Source organism: Sus scrofa, chromosome 9 (assembly GCF_054392235.1).
Source record: "Sus scrofa isolate SSC_HxYL_T2T_F1_AM1 chromosome 9, Sscrofa_HxYL_maternal_Yorkshire_Landrace_v2.0, whole genome shotgun sequence".
Lineage (NCBI taxonomy): Eukaryota > Metazoa > Chordata > Mammalia > Artiodactyla > Suidae > Sus > Sus scrofa.
The window spans coordinates 39,382,808-39,402,908 of NC_139391.1; the positions used below are offsets into that span (position 1 = coordinate 39,382,808).

At 39.5% G+C, this 20,101-nt stretch overlaps 1 protein-coding gene across 13 annotated transcripts in view; it reads right to left on the reverse strand.

The window, feature by feature from the left end:
- BTG4 (BTG anti-proliferation factor 4) overlaps window positions 1–20,101 on the reverse strand; it is a 205,705-nt gene that overhangs the window by 96,457 nt on the left and 89,147 nt on the right. For all 13 annotated transcript variants that reach the window (XR_014815247.1, XR_014815246.1, XR_014815245.1 and 10 more), the window contains 2 exons: window positions 4,367–4,565; window positions 3,760–3,897 (listed from right to left, as the gene is read on the reverse strand). Coding sequence is in view for 1 of the 13 variants with exons in the window: in XM_084976028.1 (XP_084832154.1) it covers window positions 3,760–3,897; window positions 4,367–4,539 (311 nt within the window). In the remaining 12 variants the exon portion in view is untranslated. The remainder of the gene's footprint in view (window positions 1–3,759; window positions 3,898–4,366; window positions 4,566–20,101) is intronic.

The window sequence follows — 20,101 nt, forward strand, 5'->3', positions numbered from 1 at the left end:
ACAAAGAAAGTTATTACATAATGATCAAGGAATCAATCCAAGAAGATATATAACAGTTGTAAATATATACAGCAGCCAACATAGGAACACCTAAATACATAAAGCAAATATTAACAGACATAAAGAAGAAACTGACAGTAACACAACAGTAGGGAAAAACTTTCTTATGTCAATGGACAGATCATTCACATGGGAAAAATCAATGAGGAAACACTAGCCTTAAATGACACAATAGACCAAAAGGACTTGATATTTATAGGAGAGTCCATCAAAAAGCAGCATAATACACATTCTTTTAAAGTGTACGGAACATTCTTCAGGACAGATCACATTGATAGGCAAACACACAATGATCCAAAAATCTAGGAGATGCAGCAAAAGCAGTTCCAAGAGGGAAGTTTATAGTTGATAATAGCCTATTTTGGGAAAGAAAAAAAATCTCAAATAAAGCAACCTAATCTTAATACCTAGAAGAACTAGACAAAATCCAAAGTTAGAAGAAGGAAAGAAATTACAAATATCAGAGCAGAAATAAATGAAAGATTAAAAAACAATTAAAAAAAAAGACCAATGAAACAAACAGCTGTTTCTTTGAAAAGTTGAACTTAATAAACCTATAGCTACAGTCACCAAGAAAAAAGAGCCTAAATCAATAAAATCAGAAATACAAAAAGAGAAGTTTATAACTGATACCAGAGAAATACAAAGGATCATAAGAGATTAGTATGAACAACTATACACCAATAAAGTGGACAACACCAATAAAGTGGACAACCTAAAAGAAATAGGTAATCTCCCAAAACTGAATCAGGATGAAATAGAAAATATGAACAGATCAATTACCAGTAATGAAAATGAATCAGTAAATGAAAACAAACCCCCAACCAAATTCCAGGACCAGACAGCTTCACAGTTTAGTTAACATCTATCCTTCTCAAACTAAATTCTTAAAAACTGCAAAGAAAAGAACACTTCCAAATTCATTCTATGAGGCCACAAAACTCTGATACCAAAATAGACAAAGCTATCACAGAAAAAACATCACAGGCTAGTATCACTGACGAACATAGACACAAAAATTCTCAACAAAATATTAGATGATTCAACAAGACATGGTGTATGATCCTTTTAATGTAAAGTGGGATTTATCCAAGAATGGTTCAATATCCTCAAATCAATGTGATACATATTAACAAATTGAATACAAATCATACGATCATCTCAGTAGATGCACAAAAAGCTTTTGACAATGTTCAAACTTCATTTATGATTAAAAACTCCACAGAGCAGGTATAAAGAGAACATCCCTCAGCATAATAAAAGTCATATACAATAAGCCCACAACTAACATCATGCTCAGTGGTGAAAAGCTGAATGCATTTCCTCTAAGATCAGACAAGACCAGAATGCTCACTCTCAACCTCTTTTATTTAACAGAGCATTGAAAATCCTAGACACAACAATTAGATAAGAAAAAGGAAAGGAATCTAAATTGAAAGGAAGAAGTAAAACTGTCACTGTTTGCAGGTAACATGATAGTGTACACAGAAAATCCTAAAGATACCGTAAGTCTATGGCCATACCACCCTGAATGTGCACAATCTCATCTAAAGACACCACCAAAAAACTATTAGAGCTCAGTGAATCTGGTAACATTACAGAAATCAATACTTGTTGCATTTCTACACATTAACAATGAATTATCAAAATGAAATTAAGGAAACAATCTCATTTGCCATCACCATCAGAAAGAACAAAATACCCAGGAATAAATCTAATTAAGGAGGGAAAAGACCTGTACTCAGATATCTAAAACAATGATGAAAGAAACTGAAGACAGGAGTTCCTGCTGTGGCTCAGTGAGTTACGAACCCTACTAGTATCCATGAGGATGTAAGTTCCATCTCTTAAGGATCCAGCATTGCTGTGAGCTGTGGTGAGTCACAGATGCAGCTTGACTTCAACATTGCTGTGGCTATGGTCTAGGCCAGCAGCCGCAGCTCCAATTCAACCCCTAGCCTGGGAACTTCCATGTGCCACAGGTGTTGCCCTAAAAATCAGGGGGAAAAGAAAAAAGAAAAAAAAGCTACTGAGAGAATATTTGCAAATGATATACCGACATTGGGTTAATGTATGAAATACGTAGATACCTTTACTACTTGACATAAAAAACCAAACAACCCAATCCAAAAATGGGCAGAAGACTTGAATAGACATTCAAAAAAAAAAAAAAAAAAAAGATGGCTAACAGGCACATGAAAAGATGCCCAATATTGCTATTAGAGAAATAGCAATCAAAACAATGAGACACCACCTCATACCTGTCAAAATGGCTATTATCAAATGTCTACAAACAACAAATATTGGCAACAATGTGGAAAAAAGGGAACCCCTGTACACTGTTGGAATGTGAATTGGCCAGCCACTGTGGAAAACAGTATGGAGATTCCTCAAACTAAAAAACTAAAAGCAGAATTACCATATGATATAGCAATTCCACTTCTAGGTTTATATCCAGAAAAAACAAAAATACTAATTCAAAAAGATACATGTACCCCAATATTCATAGCAGCACTATTTACAATAAAGACATGGAAGCAACCCAAGTGTCCATCTACAGATGAATGGATAAAGAAGATGTGGTGTATAGATAGATAATTACTAAGCCATATAAAAGATGAAATTCTGCCATTTGTAGCAATGTGGATGGACCTAGAGAATATCATGCTAGTGAGATAAGTTGGACAGAGAAAGACAAATACTGTATGATATCACGTATATGTGGAATCTGAAAAATAAAACATTATACATAGCAAAACAACTTTTTTTTGTCTTTCTGCCATTTCTAGGGCCGCATCCACGGCATATGGAGATTCCCAGGCTAGGGGTTGAATCGGAGCTACAGCCACCAGCCTACACCACAGCAACATGGGATCTGAGCCAGAGTCTGGAACCTACACCACAGGTCACAGCAACACTGGATCCTCAACCCACTGATCAAGGAACCTCATGGTTCCTAGTCGGATTCGTTAACCACTGAGCCTCGACGGGAACTCCCGAAACAACTTTTTGAATTACTATGTTGTACACCTGAAACTAATACTATAGATCAACTACAGGTCAATAAAAAAATTTGAAATGGCTTGACAGCAAAGCAAATTGAAAGACATTATGACTTTCTGCTACTATGCTGTCATTACTGGTGGGCAGCAAGGATTCTATCAATCTTTCTAGGAATTGACTAAGATAAAAGACAGACTAGTTTCTTGATTCAGCAGATGGACTGAATTGCTGACAATAAAAACTTCTCTTCCCCCTTGATACTGCCTTTAATTTTTTTTAATGATAGGCATTTTTAAAATTTTTATTTATTTGACCGCACCCACGGCATGCAGAAGTTTCGGGGCCAATATTAGACCTGAGCTGTAGCATTGACAATGCCACAACCTTAACTCCTAGACCACAAGGAAACTCGGATACTACCCTTAATATGTGGACATTATGATCTACAATTGGCAGGAAAATACAGTGATTAAAGTCAAATTTCAAATAATGAGCAAAAATCTTTGTGCTTCCCACTCCGTCCACACTAATGGAAGTCTGTGTTGTTCTGATGTAGTTTGCATCCAAACTGTGCCCTCCCTGCTAATCCAGGGCTTTGAAGCATCACTTTTCACAAAGGTGCACAGAGCTGACTAAATAGCCTAAGGTTTCCAAGGGTCACAGAGCACACAAACCAACTCCAATGAGATTACTCACCTACAGCACACTTCAAAGGGATCTACCCATATGGTCATCTCCTTTGGAAGTCCCAGGTGAGAAAAATCCACATTACTCTCGGCACAAGCCCTTTCTAGAATAGGATCTTTAGTCTGATTATTGTTTATCCTGATACACCTTTAAAAACAAGAAAAGAGGAACAAAGATGTGGTGACAGGAGCTTTAGCAGGAGAATCACATTGTAGGCAAACAACTCCAATCTACCCAGCTCCTGCCTCACTTCCACTGCCCCCAACACCTTCCCCACCCTCCACGGTTTTACAAGTAAGAGTAAAATATCGACTTCCTACACAGCAACTCAAAATATGGGTTCCATTACCAAGCTGTACAATTAGTTCACCAAAGTTTCCCTTCATGGTAAACAAAGTTAGAAATTGTTTCATCCACCACATATAAGGAGGTTTGCTCTGTAGCTTTCGACTGAACTGTCGTTTACCATGTCTCCTTTTCTCAACTCCAAGTTCAAACAAAGCAGTTTGAGCCCCTAAAGTTTTAATTTGTTATAGGCGGCCAACAAAACCGTTTCAGGTGGTTCCTGGTGTCTTGTTACTTCCCTTTGCCAGGCCTTCCACATCCCAGCTCTCACCTGAAGGCTTGCCCTTTAGAAGGGTGATCAGAGTGCCAGTGACTTCTGTATGTTTCAAACAAGATTGTCATCAGCTTTTCTGCAAAGTCTTCTATTTGCTGTTTACTCAGTTTATCATGTTTTTTCACTAATCTTGTGACAAAGAAGACTGTTGTTGCAATTTCATCTCTCATGATTCAAGGAAAGTCAATGAGGGGGTCTGCAACCATTAAAAGGAAGAGGAAATTAAACAGAAACAAGGGTCTGACTTATTATCAACAATTCCTGCCATTTGGAAATTTTATATACTTTAAATTTAAGACAGAAGTCACTTGCTAGTCCTTAGTGAACCAAAAAAGCACATCAATACTCTCAAATCAACACAACAGCCAAGGACATCAGTTCCTCAACTGACCTTTAATGATTTTCAAATCATTTTTCATGATTTTCAAGGAAAAAGTCTTTTAAATACAGTAATACACTTAAGAAACAAATGAGTCATTACACAAATTAAGCATTTTGAAAAATCCTGATACGGGACAGTAAATTACACCAAGCACCACTGTTTAAAAATATATTTTCAGAGAGCAAGAACATTTCAGGATACAGTAGCTCTTAAAATGTGGCTCTCAGGTTGCCCTTTAAGTAAAAGTAAAGATTAGTCAAATATATACTTGCCAGCAAAAGCTCTTTGGCCCCAACAAAAATAGGTCCAGATTTAGAAGACACTCTGACCACACCTGTTTCGTCAGTGTTAGGCTGCAGTTTATATAGGCCTGGGCCCCAAAGCCCAATAGGTGGTAGCTTTACACAGGTGCTGTCCTTTAGGATAACTGACCAGCTTTTTCCAGGTTCCCTTCAGATTGTTCCTTAGCATCTCCAAATGGGATCCTTATTTAAAATGCCCTTTAAAGATTTTCAAACTGGACTTATATCTTATTTTTGCTGTAAAAGCCTTATCTTTTATGACACAGATTGAGAATCGAGCCTTTTCCTGTCATATCCTAAGAGCCTACATGCCAATATTTTCGTCTTCGGTTACCATCAACATCCTAAAATAAAGACTCGTGTCTCAGATCTTTTATAAAACTAAAGGCAACTTCCTTTGAATAGTCATTATAGTGACCACACGTATTTTTCACTAAAATGCTTATTTGTAAAATAAGTGGCAGAGACCTCAGCGTTTAACGTAGCCTCACTAGTTCTCAAAGTATAGGTCACGGATCACCTGATTTGGACCCACTGAGCTGCTTGTGAAAAATGCAGAGTCCAGGACCTTATCCTAGATCCACTGAATCAATACTTCTAAAGGCAAGGCCTGGGAATCAATATTTAACAAGATCCCCCTGATGATTCTTTTACCCACGAAACGTAAGAAGCCATATACACCTGGTTTATGTCTTTAACACCCATGATAAGTGGTCATTCACGTTCTTCGTCAGTGAAAATGAATTCATTCTCTTACAAGAAAGCGCATTTCTTTTCTAAAAAGCTCCAAATATCAGACAGTCCTTGCTCCCCTTGAGCAACTACATCCAAGGCTTTGAGTCTTTATATGTACAGCCTAGAGCTCCCCCTGGAACCATACAGACTGTATTTAATCCTCTATCCCATGAAGACACTCCAAATACTAGCTATCTAGCCTCCCTGGAGCCGCCTCTTTTGGGGGGGCAGGGAGGCTAACTATTCTTAGCTTTTAAACAGTTCATCCCATGGACATGTTACACCAACTTTTCACCATACCTGCCACTCACATCTGGATGAGTTTCAGGTATGTCAGTAATCCTCTTCTGAAGGGTAAAGTCCAGAATCCCACACAATGCTACAGGTGGGCTCTGCCATGACAGAATGGAGTGGGACTGTTATTACCACCCTTGCTCCGAGTACCGTATTTCTAGATCGCAGCCTCAGGTGCATTCATCTCATTGCTAGTGGCATCACGTGTCTGCTACAAGCAGAACCTGCAAGTAGTGTCTTTCAAGAATGCTACTGTTTAGTCACATCTTTCCTTCCTGCACAACATAATGTTTAAGAATATGGGCTTCAAGAAGAACAGAACAGACATTTTCCAAAGAGGAAATGCAGATGGCCAACAGGCACCAGAAAAGATGCTCAGTAGCATTAATCATCAGGGAAATGCAAATCAGAGCCACAGTGATATATCACCTCACACCTCTCAGAATGGCTATCATCAAAAAGAACACAAATGATAATAGCTGGTGAGAATGTGGGGAAGGAGGAACACTTGCACACTGGTGGTGGGAATATAAATTGGTGCAGCCACTATGGAAAACAATATGGAGGTTTCTCAAAAAATAAAAGTAGGAGTTCCCGTTGTGGCACAGCAGAAGCAAATCCGACTAGTAACCATGAGGTTTCAGGTTCAATCTCTGGCCTCGATCAGTGCGTTCAGGATCTGGCATTGCCGTGAGCTGTGGTATAGATCCCAGACATGGCTCGGACCCTGAGTTGCTGTGGATGTGGTGTAGGCCAGCAGCTACGGCTCCAATTCGACTCCTAACCTGAGAACCGTCATATGCCACAGGTGTGGCCCTAAAAGTAAATAAATAAATAAAAATTAAAACTAAAAATAGAACCACCATGTGACTAAGAAATCCACTCCTAATAAGTGTATGTATTAAAAGACTAAAAAGACGAAACACTAATTTGAAAAGTTATATGCACCTTCTGATGTTCCATATTTACAATTGCCAAAATATGGAAGCAACCTGTGTCCATCAACAGAAAAAATTGATAAAGAAGATATGACAGATATATATATTTTATATATATAATGGAACATTACTCAGCCATAACAAAAACAAAATTTTGTCACTTGCAGAAACATGGATGGACTTGGAGGGCATTACGCTAAGTGAAATAAATCAGATAGAGAAAGACAAATACTGTATGATATCACTTATATGTGGAATCCTAAAAATAAAACTAGTGAATATAACAAAAAAAAAGAAGCAAACTCACAGACAAAGAGTGAGCGGGAGGGGCAACCTAGGGGTGGAGGAGCAGGAGGCACAAACTGCTGGGTGTAAGAGAGGCTCAAGGTTGTTTTTCTTTTTTTTTTTTTTTTTTTTTTTTTTTTGTCTTTTTGTCTTTAGTTGTTGTTGTTCTTGTTGTTGCTATTTCTTGGGCCGCTCTCGCGGCATATGGAGGTTCCCAGGCTAGGGGTCGAATCGGAGCTGTAGCCACCGGCCTACGCCAGAGGCACAGCAATGCAGGATCCGAGCCGCGTCTGCAACCTACACCACAGCTCACGGCAACGCCGGATCGTTAACCCACTGAGCAAGGGCAGGGACCAAACCCGCAACCTCATGGTTCCTAGTCGGATTCGTTAACCACTGCGCCACGACGGGAACTCCTCAAGGTTGTTTTTCAACACACGGAATATAGCCAACATTCTGACATAACTGTAAGTGGAAATTTACTTTAAAATTATATACATTTTTTACATTTTTAATAAATTTTAATTTTTTAAAAAAAGAATATGGGCTTTGGAGTCAGACAGATATGAGTATAAATTGCAAATTTACAATTCACTATCCATGCAAACTTGGGCCAACTTGCTCAACTTCTTGAAATTTCAGTTTCCTGTCTGTGAAATTGGGAGGGGCAATAGCGACCTCATAGGGTTGTTGGCAAGATTACAGTCAATAATATTTCATATTAAAGCACCCGGTTAAGGACTTTCCTAGTAGTTGTTACAAGAAGTCAATATAGCAAAGCAGTTAAGAAATCAGCTATAAAGTCATGCATCAGGAGTTCCCGTTGTGGCTCAGCGGTAACAAACCCGACTAGTATCCATGAGGATATAGGTTTGATTCCTGGCCTCACTCAGTGGGTTAAGGATCCAGCCATGAGCTATGATGTGGGTTGAAGATGTGGCTTGGATCAGGTGTTGCTGTGGCTGTGGTGTAGGCTGGCAGCTACAGCTCTGATTCAACCCCTAGCCTGGGAACTTCTATGTGCCATAGGTGTGGCCCTAAAGAGGAAAAAAAGAAAGAAAATCAAGCATCATGGATTGACTCCCAGTCCTCTAGCTCACGAGAAACTTGGAAAAGTTTTTAAAATTCTCCAATCTTCAAATTCTCATCTATAAAAACGTGGATAAGAAGTCTACCTAAGGTTTTGGAATCAGCCTGCCAGATTTGGATTGTAGCTCAATTTACTGAGTATAGCAAGTGCTCAAAAAGTGGGCGCTTATTAATAAATATGTTATATTTATCATCTTTATGTCTTTTCTAATGCTTCGTGCATTAAGTGCTGTATAAAACAACCGCATATTGCAGCTCTACCTGTCATAGTTCATTCTGTTAAATTTAGACCATTAGAGAATCAAGATTCTTTGTGACTCTGATTTTGTCATCCAGTAAATTCTCTTATCTTCTTGGCTACCTGTTATCTGTAAACTTGACAAGAATGTATCCTCCTACAATGAAAAAACAAGCTGAATAGTATTAAGATCAAGAAGAGTGCTTTGATATAATCCTAGGAGATGCCTCTGCAAAATGGTGTTCTTTCACTTCAACCGGTGAAGTCTATGATAAAATAAATTCCAATGGGAAGTTCAAAATGAATGGAAAATCAAATTAGTTTTAAGATCTACTATGCCTATATTTTGCCAACAGGATAAAAATTGTGCCTCGTGACAACTACACAGAGATAAGACTTATTTCAAGTGATTCTCAAACACATTGGAATATATTCTAGAGAGAGATACAAAGATGTTTTAAAAGGTCATGCTGTAACTTGTTTACAGTAATATTAGTATTACTATTTAAAACTATATATATACTTACATATATAAATATATATGGGGAGGGAGAATAGAACAGGGTAATATAAATATTTAATGTTGTTATGAACTAAGATTATCAACATAAGGAAAAAGGAATAAAAGTACAAGCTCAAAGAAATTAAGTAAAAATCCTATAATGTTAAATTTGAAATGACTATATTAATATGAACTTTGCTTTTTTTACATACCAAGATATGTATTTTAATTCTGCCTACTGAAAAGGCTTAGAGTCAATAAATAATTCTAACACTCATTTTGTGATCTCTAGTTACAGTTTCCCACTTAAAAAAAAAAAAATCTATGGAGGAGTTCCCATCGTGGCTCAGCAGAAGCGAACCCAACTAGCATCCATGAAGTTGCAGGTTCAATCCCTAGCCTCGCTCACTGGGTTAAGGATCCAGCACTGCCAAGAACTGTGGTATACTTCAAAGACGCAGCTCTAATCGCACATTGCTGTGGCTATGGCGTCATCCGGCAGCTGCAATTCCAATTCGACCCCTTAGCCTGGGAACTTCCATATGCCAAAGATGTAGCCTTGAAAAAAAAAGGGGGGGGCGGAAATGGCTGATTCCAGTTCTAATTAACATCATATATTAGGTGAGCCTGGAATGTATTATATCAGAAAGCAGGAAGCGAAACCAATGGATCATGTCAAAAGACATGAGAGCCTACATGAAGGGCTCCCACTGGCCAAAGATAACTCATTCCCCTCTTCAGCGTCAACACAATCCTCCCCCAGCTGCTGGAACCATCAGATGCTGATGGCTCAAAGCTGCATCTCTCATTTCAAAATGCTCTTGAAAAATACCTCATGGTAAAGTTATCCCTACCCCAAGGGCCGGGCTGCAAACATTGACTGGCTGATATGGGGCAAAAAAAAAAAAAAAAAAAAAAAAAAAAAAAAAAATCTGCCCCCACCTCAGTTGGCAACAACTTTAAAGGACCATCCCATCTCCAGAGCTCCTTATAAGATAGGCGGAGGCCTCAACTGCAACCAAATCACCGGTCCACTTCTCCCTCTGCCCAAAGCTATCTTTCTCACTCCCTTATGGGTTTATTGCTCAAAAAAAACTCCCCAGTAAACCTTCTGCATCAATTGCCCACTTCAGAGTCTGTTTCTAAGGAGCCCAGTCTAAGACAGTTTGTACCAGGAATGTTTTAAGAAAGTAGACTCTAACATGGGATCTGGAAAGTGGATTACTCATCTGCTGGCAAGAATAAAAACTTCATCTCCAGGGGTAGTAGAACATGGATATAGATGGCTCCTGGCATGCTGGAGTGCTGTGAGTGGCTGTTACAATGTCACCAGTGATGAGCTGAGATGGAATACAGATATTAGGAGGTACATCGACTAGTGTAATATCTTTGATGCTTAAGAGGTACGAGAAATGGGAATGTAAGGACCATGGAAACAAATGACCAGGCACCTTAATGTCTCGTAATGATGCTATTTAATAAAGCTAGTTCAATTCAATTCAGTAAGTATTTAAGTGTCTACTATAAGTCCAGAATATATAAAAATAAGATAAAAGTGGGACTAGGACCTAATGGGCTTCCACAGTATCTTATTTATTTCAGCTGCCCATGATATAGCTCACTCCCCATACCTAATGGCAGGAGTTCCCCAGCTGCTGTATTTGGAAACACCTGAACATCTTTTAAAAATACTGATGTCTGGGGAGTTCCCATCATGATGCAGCGGAAACAAATCTGACTAGGAGCCATGAGGTTGCAGGTTCGATCCCTGGCCTCGCTCAGTAAGTTAAGGATCCAGCATTGCTGTGAGCTGTGGTGTAAGTCACAGACTTGGCTCAGATCCCACGTTGCCGTGGCTGTGGTGTAGGCCAGCAGCTGATGCTTCGATTCGACCCCTAGCCTGGGAACCTCCATACACCACATGTGTGGCCCTAGAAAGACAAAAGACAAAAAATAAATAAATAAATAAATAAAAATAAAAATACTGATGTCTGACATGAAAAGATGCTCATCATTGCTAATTAGTAGAGAAATGCAGATCAAAACTACAATGAGGTACCACCTCACATTGGTCAGGATGGCCATCATTTAAAAAGTCTACAAATAATAAATGCTAGAGAGGGTGTGGAGAAAAGGAAACACTCTCAACTGTGGGTGGGACTGTAAACTGGTGCAGCCACTATGGAAAAGTGTATTGCTTAGTAATGCCTTGGGCCTAAAAAGACTGTTATGACAAATTCACATTATTTATTCTCTTCTAACCTTTTCTGAGATAACTCTGGCAAAGATTATTTTTTCATATATGTTAGAGGTAACCAAATTGAAAATCAGGACACCTACTCATATATTACTGAAATAAAATTTGCTTAAGAATTAAAGGCAACCTACATATTAGCTCATACTCAAATTTTTCCTTTTCAGATGGTGTGTGTTTGCATGGACAATATTAAATGGTACAAGGTGTTTAATAATTCTCTCATTATTTCATCTTCCTGGATGACATACCATTCTATTGCACTTTGAGTTGGTGAAACACATTAGCTGATGAGGCTTTCAACACTTTCCTAGCATTATTTTCTGCAACAGGTCCAGGCAGGCCTTAGAAGTTATGAATAGAACAGTAGAATAACAATGTACTTAGATTTCAGGAAAGAAGAATCAAATAGAAACTAAACATCATGCAAGACTTCCTTCAGGTACTTGTTTATGATGGTTTTAAACACCTTATTTATATCACTTCCTACACATTAATGACAACTAAACCTTCTGTATCAATTAACATTTCCTCATTGATTTCAGTAACTATCTTCTGGCCATCTACTCCACAGCATTAGACACTGCTATGTGCTGTGGGCTTTAAAATTTTTTCAACTTTCCTTTCAAGAGGTTTATGATCCAAAGTCAGATATGTACACAAGACCATTTGGACGCAGAGTCTGAGAAATGGGATATCCCAAAATTACTTCAAGTTTCAAGCATTAGTAACCAAGACAATAATGCTATCACTGAAATCACTGAGTTCAGCAGAAGAGCCCATATAAAAAGAACAATAGTTGGTTCAGATTGAGGTATACATGCTGAGTTTTTTTATGGCAATTAAACACCCAGGTAGTAGTGGCCATTGAAAAGATATTAGGAGTTCCCATTGTGGCACGGTGGGTTAAGAATCCAACTGCAAGAGTTCCCATTGTGGTTCACTGGGTTAAGGACCCAACATTGTCTCTGTGAGGATGCAGGTTCGATCCCTAGCCTTGATCAGTGGGTTAAGAATCCAGCGTTGTCGCAATCTGAGCAGATGTGGTTCAGACTCCTGCAACTTCCATTCAACTGAAGTGGCTCCAGTCGCTGCAGAGGCATGGGTTCGATCCCCAACCTGGCGCAGTGCATTAAGGATCCCATCTTGTCACAGATGAGGCATAGGTCACAGCTGAGGCTCGGATTCAATCCCTTGCCTGGGAACTTCCATATGCCTCGGGTGCATCTGTTTAAAAAAAAAAAAAAGAATAAGAAAAAAGAAAAAAGTAAGACATTAGGATTTAGCAGAAGGTTAGGCCAGCCTAAACCAAACTCATATTTAAGTAGAATAGAAAATGCCTGTTGAACATAGAGGACAAACTTCTGGTTGCCAAGGAGGAAGGGGGAAGGAGGAGGGGCAACTGGGAGTTTGGAGTTAGCAAATGTAAACTATTATTTATTGAATGGATAAACAACAAAGTCCTACTTATAGCACAGGGAGCTATATTCAATATCCTATGATAAACCATATTGGAAAAGAACGTGAAAAAGAATGTGTGTGTATGCATGTATAACTGAATCACTATGCTATATACCAGAAATTAACACAACATTGTAAATCAACTATACTTCAATAAAATAAATTTTTAAAAAATAAATGGTTGAATTTTGAAGACCCAAAACAGCTCTCCAACTGCTTTTATGTAATGTCTAAGATTCCCATTATAAGACATCTATTCCTCTGATTAAAACATGGTCTTTCCAGGATTTCCTTTAGAAAATGTCAGATGGGTCATCTGCAGTAGAGCAGAATTATGTTTTGTCCGTGGAGGTTTGGAAGAGCAGAGAAAGCCTGGATGAGGCGCCACAGAAAATGGGGATATAGGAGGTTTCTGGGCATTCAGAATGAGGATGAAGGACAGAAGGAAGGAGAGCATCAAAGACATATTTTACCTTCTTATTAAGCCTAAACCAGAGATGCAGTTTTTTTTAAATATGAAAATGACCAAAATGGCTTTGTAGAGTAAGTTTCCAGACTCACATTTCTTCATTTTAACAGAAGGGAATTCAACCTGATCACTGAGACATCTTCAAGCCCCAAGGTTCACCAATACATATTTACCTTGAAAACCTGATTCTACATTTGTCTTCTTAATTTTAGTTCAACTTCAGCTATAAAATGAAAATGTGTACATATACAAGTTTAAAAATATGCAAAGTAATTCTAAAGCATCATCTAACTTGATCATTAAATTGCCTGGACTTTTGATATCATAGCCAGTCTTATAACCCTACCTGATTTGATCTTGAGGTTTAAACAAGCTCTAGAAGAGCAGAGTGATAAGCACTTGACAAAATGTAAGCAAGATGAAACGCCTGAGAGAGATTTTAGGTTGGCAGAAGACATAAAATAACGAGTGTGAGTTACGTAATTTTTAAAAATCAAAGGATATAAACTCTGCCTGGAAAAATAGACTTAAGTACCAAATGGGGAGAACAGAAATAAAAACAAGTAGACACAGAATGGTGCTTAAGAGAATGACATTGGAGACTGTACAGGCAAGGACAACTCTCTGTCCTGGCGGCAAAACTTTTGCCCGAACAGGAGGAAGACTTGGGCCCCTGTGCTCTTTTCCCAGAAGAGTGTTGAGAGAGCCTCACCCCCCAGACCCCACTGTAGGGTCAATGTGAACCCAAACCATGGCAGATCCCACAGCACTGTGGGCCTGGCCTTGTGTACAGAATAAACCTATCAGCGTCCTTAGGAAAAAACAAAAACAAAAAACAAAAAAGACGACAGAGAGAAAGAGAATAGCATTTTAAAGTATTTTGTATTTTCTGGAGTTCCTGTCATGGCTCTGTGGAAACGAACCTGACTAGTATCCATGAGAAGCAGGGTTCAATCCTTGGCCCCACTTAGTGGGTTAAAGATCTGGCATTGCCGTGAGCTGTGGCGTAGGTAGCAGACGCGGCTCAGATCTGGTGTGGCTGGGGCTGGGGCTCCAATTCGACTCCTAGCCTGGGAACTTCCATATGCTGCATCTGCAGCCCTAATAAAATAAAAAAATAAAATAAAGATCAAGTATTTTGTATTTTTATTCTTACAAATAAATTAGTGAGATAATTACTTAATTTCCTCTTTTTTAGCTTCATAGAGCTCTTAAGGAAAATTGACTTTCTTCAACAGTGAACCCAGACTAATTGTTGTCTATACTTAACCCCTAAAATTATCAAATTATCTCTATAAATATTGAAAATCTACCTGAAGTTTTTGTTGTTGTTTTTTCTTTTCTTTTTCTCTTTAAGACCTCAATTTTGGCATATGGAAGTTCCCTGGCTAGGGGTCAAATCAGAGCTGTAGCCGACGGCCTACGCCACAGCCACAGCAATGTCATATCTGAGCCGTGTCTGTGACTTACACCACAGCAAATGACAATGCCGGATCATTAACCCACTGAGCAAGGCCAGGGATTGAACTTGTGTCCTCATGGATACTAGTCAGATTTGTTTCTGCTAAGCCACGACAGGAGCTCCCATACCTAAGGATTTTTTTGGAGCAGTAACAGAGGTGAGTCAGTGGTGAGAAGCAGCCAGGAAAGTCAACCTACTTAGCAACAGCCTAGAGAAGTTCATTGCCCCTTGACTGTCTCACTGAATCAAGTCTAGAAGCAAATCTGCTGGAGCCAATGTGGTCACCTCTAATTCCTCTGCTCATTCCACTCTTCTACCTTATGATGTGACGCCAAGGCAGTGGTTTCCCTTAAATGTTTCTGTGTCTACGACCCTGTTTAAAACAGCCTGGCTTTTGTAAGAGTCCTCTCTTCTGCTTCTCCTTGTGGACTAACCTTCTCAAGGTTTACTTCCCCGTGCCAGCCCCTAAATAGGACACGATGCTCTCAAAGTTGGTCCTGAGCCTTCTGCTTGCCTCATTTTATTCTCAAGTCAAGAAAAGCAAATTGCTGATTGTCACCCACTGTGTCCTGAGGGACCCAGAGCAGGTGCTAGAAGCTCAATGAAAATTAAGGCAATGTACCTGTCTTGGAGATCTTATTTATCTTAGTAACTTCAACTATTACGCCTTCAGAGAATTATTAACACTCTCCTTTCACTTCTGGCTTCTTTCCAAAGTTCCAGTTCCAAATATCTAACTCTACCACAATTACTGCCCGCAGCTAAACTCACCAAAACCTAAACACGTCAGAATTCTCTTCTGACCAGATTTACCTCCCAACATTTCTATTTGTCATTTAAACCTGGAGGTTCATCTTATTCTCTCCTGTTCCCTCTAACCAGTCATTAAGTCCCGAAAAGTTCCCTTCACAAAGTCTCTCTCCTCCACACCATGTTCTCTAGCTAACCCCATCCCTAGGCCACTAAAATAATGTCCTAAATGGACTTTCAGTCTCCTCTCTCTCTCTCTCTTCCAATCTATGCCACTCTATTATCGCTATAAAACAACACACCATACACAAAGGAACCTGTCTACAAAACAGACACAGACTCACAGACAAAGAGAACAGACTTGTGGTTACCAAGGGGGAGGAGGAAGGGAGTGGGAAGGATGGGGAGCAGGGGCTGGTAGATACCAACTATTACATTTAGAATGGAGGAGCAATGAGGTCCTGCTGTAGAACACAAGGAGCTACAGCCGGTCTCTTGGGATAAAACACGATGGAATATAGTATGAGAGAAAGAAAAAATATATATACATATAAATGTATGTATGTATGTATGACTGGGTGACTACGGAATTTGCACAGCACTGTAAATCAACTATAATTTTAAAAAAGAAAATAACAAAGGGTTGGGGAAAAATAACATTTTCCGCAACCTTAAGGAAAAAAAACCACCACGTATGTCATAGGCCCCTCAGCAATCTTAAAAATAAATAAACAAATAAAAAACACCATATATGTCATTAGCGCCATAGACAGAAGAATGAATGAGATTAAAATTAAAATTCCCTGGCCTAACATCTAAAATCCTCCATGGTCTATCTCCTGCTTAGCTGCCTCTCTAATCTTATTTCCTCATTAGGGACACACTCATTGCCCTCCCGTTAGCCATGGATATTATAGTCTCCATGAATTTGCTTGTGTTTTTCGTTCATAAGTGGCTCCTGCTACCAAGAGCATCCATGCTTCCATCTTCTCCCTGTATCTGTGTCCTACTTTTCCTTCTAGACTCAGCTCATGCCGTATTTTCCATATAGCCTTCTCTGTGTCCCATCTTCGGTGATTTTCCTTTTCCCCTTTCCTAATGCTGGCAATAATGAAGCTTACACCAGTATTCAGGCGTCTTAAAGCACCTATTGATCTAACCATCTTGGTCCTTAGTTATATAAATAACATACAACTCACTATATTGTATCTATCACTATTTTAATTATCCATTATAATTTATTTAATTATACAAATTGTCTATCTCTCCAACTAGACCATAGATCCCTAGACCTGTTCTCTGATGACAGTAAATATGCAACAAGTTTGCTTCTGCTGTTGTCATAACTAAGAGCCCAAGCAACTTTAATGAATTATAAAGCTTATTTTTTAGATTGTTTCTGATTCACTAAAAGATAAATTAACATTTTCATATGGAAAGCAACAGTATCGATTAATCAATAAAGAGAAACGAAGCTAATTAAGAATCTAGTGCACTCTTACTAATGAGAGTAAAATGAAATGGAATCAGAAGTATAAAATGAGAAAAACTGCTGTCAGTTCATTTTAGCCTGAAAGAAAATCTCCTCTCATAATTAAACAGATTCATTGATTTTTTAGTTCTTCAAAGGCACCAAGTTGACTTTAATCAAGTCTTGCTTCAACATAAAAAATTAGTTCCTAAATACAGTATCATAAATGTTAGCAAGGTAATCTGACATTTGTTGATCTATGTAAAAATCAAAACACTGTTTATATTTCCTAAGAAAACTTAAAAAAAAAAAAACAGGTTTTAAAAGAAGCTGCTATAACTCCAATAGTTTCTCATCAGTCTGATTCTTCGCTTCTTCCTCCCTAACAAAAGCCATGGAAAATAGAGAATGTTCAGATGATGTATTTGGAGACTTAAGTTGTCTCTGTGTTTTGTAATTCCCAGTTCCCATCACTCTAGTTTTTATTTAGGAGTGGGAAATGTACCCCATATAAATTTGCCAAAGCTTAAGCAGAAGGTGTTTGTTTTCTACACTCTTCTTGGTTTCCTCCTAACGACCAATCTCAGCTCCTTTACTTGGTGCACCTTCCCCAGCTCCCTAATCACCAAATGCCCAGAAATTAAATACAACAGTAAACAAGTCCCCTGGAAGGCACCTTCCTGGTGCCGTCTAAAACAAATGCAATCTTCTGTTTGGGCATTTAAAACACCACGAGCATTCTTACTTAGATTAAGTCATGGGTCTCCCTGGTCTCCAGGCATGTCTAGACATGAACCATAAAGAGAATGAGATCCTTGGAGTTTCTCTAGTAACTGCAGGACAAATCAACAGCAACCCTAAGAACAGGCATTCTTTAAAAAAAAAAAAAAATCGAACTAGGCCACACACATTTTGTCTCATTATTTTAATTTTTTTTTTAGTTGTGCTGCCTACAAAATAAACTGCACTTTAAAATTTTTATTTCAGTAGGCAAGGCATATTGGTGACTTTCATATATGAGTTTTCTTGACTTTTTATTATCTTGGAAGAGGAGTTTTAAAAATCCGAATTTCAAGGCATCTACTGCAACCCTTGCCTGGGATGGAAGTAGTTCAGCTCAGGTAAGAAATGTAATAATAATCATAAAACATCAATCAAGAAGAAGTATTAAATATTGTATGGGGTAAAAATGACCAACAATTAGAATAGAATTGCTTTTGTAATTATGGCTTGATCAAGACGATCAAGACTTATACATCTGTACATTGTCAATGGCATGAAGGCTATTTTCACTCCTGATCTTATTATATATGTATGTTTAAATATAAAATACAAAATTGGCTGTACAGTTGTCCCAAGAGAGCCAGAGATCACTTAGCTCTGATTATCGCATGTTGCCTAATAGGGCTTGGACTACTGGACAAGTTAAAGGCGTGTGAGGGCTTTAAGGAATGTATTCAACAACACTGCCTCTCATCCAAAGAAAGGAGGAACACAGATTTCGAGTTAGTTGTAAACGACCTGCCTTCTGCAATTTAACTTTACAAGTTAATTTTGAATGTTTTCTGTACTGTGCCTGTTACGCTTCACTTTGGTTTCTTACTCTCCACTTTGGTGCTCACAAAACAAATGATGCATTGAACCAAAAAAGGTGCTGTCTTTCACATTCAAAGATGATGCTGTAACTCACTCAAACTCATCCTTGGAGCATTCTTCTGGTGTTTTAATAGTGTGAGTTTGGAATGTGTGTTGAATGATTTAAATCACCTGAGCTATCGGTGTTGCCATAGCATCTATGAGACCCCTTGCTGGGTTTAGGGAATCTATCTACAGCTGGGGAGTTTTCTTTTGTAGAAAATAATTTAGAACTAAGCCTTGGGAGTCAACAATGAGTACTCTATCCCAGTTGCTTGAAGGCCTAAGTTGGGGTGGGGGGGTGGCTATTTCCAATTGAATTCTACAAAGTGTGTAATCAGAGAATATTCTTTATCCTCTCCTGATTCATGCACTGAAGGAAAGGAGGGGAAGGAGTAACTGAAGGGATTCTTAGTTGAGGTCTCCCAAAATGCTAACTATCCTCTGCCCAGTGTGCTCCCAAAACACACATCAACACATCTGCATCATCAAATGCAGAATTGTGAGAATAAGAAAATGTAAATGGTCAGGAGACATTGTTCCTCCAGCCTCCTCAGCTCTCACCCTGAATGTTCAAATTTAGTCTTGCTTCAAGGACCTACTCCTTGAACCTTCCCTGACCAATTACATTCTCCTCCATGACCTACCCGACCCCCTTCTACTTCTACCCAGATTAGTAGTTTATTATGTACTGTCTTGAATGGCAAGTAATGGACGTTCACTTTGTGTTAGCAGCTAGATTGTACACAGGGAGGGTGGAATGGATGCTCTTAGGTGCTGAACATATGGCAGAAATTTAAATAAATAGGTGCTGGAAGTAGGAAGAGTGCTGATGGCCTTGATCTCAAGAGGCCCCACCCTCTGATCTAACTAAGGAGCTAGCTGGCTCCCACTCAGTCTCGAAGACCCAGCTTCCACCCCATTGCGTGGCCCTCTGAGAGCATAAGAGAACCCAAGGGCGACGCAAGGGTGCAGATGGGACCTCAAAGGCATGCCTCCAGCCCATCACAGGTTAGCCAGGCTTATCTCCATTTAGAAAATTCAGGCCAACTCTTTGGTACTTAGCCAGCTGTTTATCCTGACAGTGATGGAAATGGGTGGGCTCGGGAGCTTCTTGGGGAGCGGCAAGGCGAGAAAGAGCTCCTCGTCCCTTCGGAAAGCTGGTAAAAGAAACTTCTCAAGATCAGCGCCTCTGTGTCCTGGGCCTCCTAGGGAACTGCAGGGGCCCGCCCTCCGCCCCTGGTCGCCGCTTCCTCCCCTCCCCCAGCCAGCCCCTCCCCCACCTCGCCCGGCTCGCGCCCGCCCCGCCCCCTCCACCCGCGGGGTTCCAAAGGCGGTTGGCCCGCCACGGCCACGGTCACTCGGCCACTCGGAGCTGCGAGGCGCACCGGGTTGAGAAAGCCGGCTCTAGGGTTTGGGCCGGAACTGAAGAGAAGTTTTCTGAGGCTGAGCCGACCCGGGTGAG